Source organism: Tupaia chinensis, unplaced genomic scaffold, assembly GCF_000334495.1.
Source record: "Tupaia chinensis unplaced genomic scaffold, TupChi_1.0 Scaffold000247_1, whole genome shotgun sequence".
Lineage (NCBI taxonomy): Eukaryota > Metazoa > Chordata > Mammalia > Scandentia > Tupaiidae > Tupaia > Tupaia belangeri.
The window spans coordinates 3,309,268-3,311,261 of record NW_006159725.1 but is presented as its reverse complement, the minus strand read 5'-3'; the positions used below and the strand labels follow the sequence as shown (position 1 = coordinate 3,311,261).

Below are 1,994 nucleotides of genomic sequence, written 5' to 3'. Positions count from 1 at the left end.
GGTACCTGGGAGGAAAAGCTGGTATTCTTGGTATTCTTACACGGGGTCATGAAAGCAGGAGAAACGTTCTCAGATTCTTCTAATCCCAGGAAGAACAAGTACCAAGTAGGATTTTGGGAGATCTTTAAGATGAGTAGAGATACCGTGTATTTGCGAAAACTTGTGCATGTGTGTTTAGATGGTGAACACAGACCCCAAAGCACCAGGTTCCCCTGAACATCAGGCATTTCTCTCGTCAGCCTTCACAAAATGGAAGAGTTTATCCTGAGTTGAAGAGGAGCAGATGAGGAGCATTTTTATGACTTTTGTCTTTTCTAAAAATAATTATTTTATTGAACTTTATTTATTTATTTTAATTTTACCAGAGTGAGAGAGAGAGAGAGGCAAAGTGAGAAAACAAGCCACCAGGTCTGGGAGTTGAACCACAGTCAGCCATGTGGGAGTCCAGCGCCCTTAAGCACCAAGCCACCTGCTAAACCCCCATGACCTTTATCTCTAAAAGCAGGCAGTGGGGCCAGCAGGTGGCGTGGTGGTTAAGGCACTGGACTTCCATGTAATTGATGGCAGGCATTTGCATGACATGCCTCAGATCCCAAGGGAATGGAGAAGGGATTGGGGGCCATAGGGGGAGGGGAATTTCTTGTTTTCTGTCTCTCTGGTGAGTATGTAAACTCCATAGCAAAAAAAAAAAAAAAAAAAAAAGAAAAAAGAAAAAGCAGGTCGTCCGGAGGCTCTGGGACTGCCTGCCTGGAGTTAGAATGAACCCAAGCCCAGGGACTGGCTGGGTCTTTGATGGCTGGTGCCGACTGTGGGCAAATGCCCACGTCTGTGTCCTGGTCCTGCTGTGACTCCCTGCTGCGTCAGGTTGGGAAGGCAAGCGCTCAGAGCATGGCATCAGCCAGCTATGATGTGGCCCGCTCATTGAGAAATGCCCTGGAATTTGCATCAAGTTTCCTTTGTTTTATTGAAATTAGTTTATTTTAAAATCCAGGTGATCCAGGATGATAGTAGAGAACAGACTCAGCGTGGTCTGGATTTCCTGTAAGGGGGCAGCACTGTCTGGCCTGGGCCTTCAAGAACAATCGAAGCTTCCTGGCTGAAAAGGCATTTTGTCTGCACTCTTTAGGCTTTTCCTCAGTTCAGTTCCACTTGGTGGTGAAGACCTGACAGACAAAACCAGGTAGATCTGATTTTAAAGGGGCAAAACCTACAATAGCCAAGGCAGGCAAGGCATCCCATGCATAGCCCCAAATCCAGGGACTCATTTGTCCCATATTTCGTTTTTTTTTTTTTTTTTTTTTTTAGAGGTTTTTGCTATAGGGCCCATGCACTCGCCAGAAAAGACAGAGAGAGACAGAGAGACAGAAAGCGAGAAATCACCCCTCGGGGGAATGGCCATGCTGCAATCCCTTCTCCTCCATCTCCTCTCGGGACCTTGTACACGCACGCACATGTGCCCTGCGTGAGTTTAAGCCACTGGGTCCGGGGCTCAAACCGCGGTCAACTCCATGGGAGTCCAGCGACACAGCCATTATGCTGGTCCCATCTATATTTGTTCTTAATGCTCTGTTTCTGATGGACCTCATTTCACAGTTCTCAGAGAGAAGCTCTTGATGCTCTTTCTGCTCACATGCGTGAGAACATCGGAAATGAATAACGCACCATCAGCCCCAGCCCTGAGACAGGCGTAGCTGGGATCCATGGCACCACTGCATGGCTCTCCAGGATGTTTTAAATTCTCAGAGATGTGAGGCATGGAGTAAGCAGAGTGCTTTCTGGTGCTCAGGGAACCATACAGTAAACAGACTTAGGTAGAGCAGTTGCCCCCTGGTCTTCTTGAACTGGGCTCATTAGATGTGCAAAAATAGTGAATCAAAATATTTTATGTTATATATTTGCATAATATTTTTGGAATCACTTTTAAAAACATTTGCCTGAGGGTGCATGTGCTCACCACAGAGGAATAGAGAGAGAAAGGGAGAAGGCAACCCCCC

The 1,994-nt window shown here is 46.7% G+C and overlaps 1 protein-coding gene across 1 annotated transcript in view; it reads left to right on the top strand.

Annotated features, from left to right (window-relative positions):
- Positions 1-1,167, top strand: part of BSX (brain specific homeobox) — a 7,368-nt gene extending 6,201 nt beyond the window's left edge. Inside the window, exon 4 of the mRNA XM_006148856.1 lies at positions 1,047-1,167. Within this exon, the coding sequence (XP_006148918.1) occupies positions 1,047-1,167 (121 nt within the window). The remainder of the gene's footprint in view (positions 1-1,046) is intronic.
- Positions 1,168-1,994: the final 827 nt, after the last annotated feature.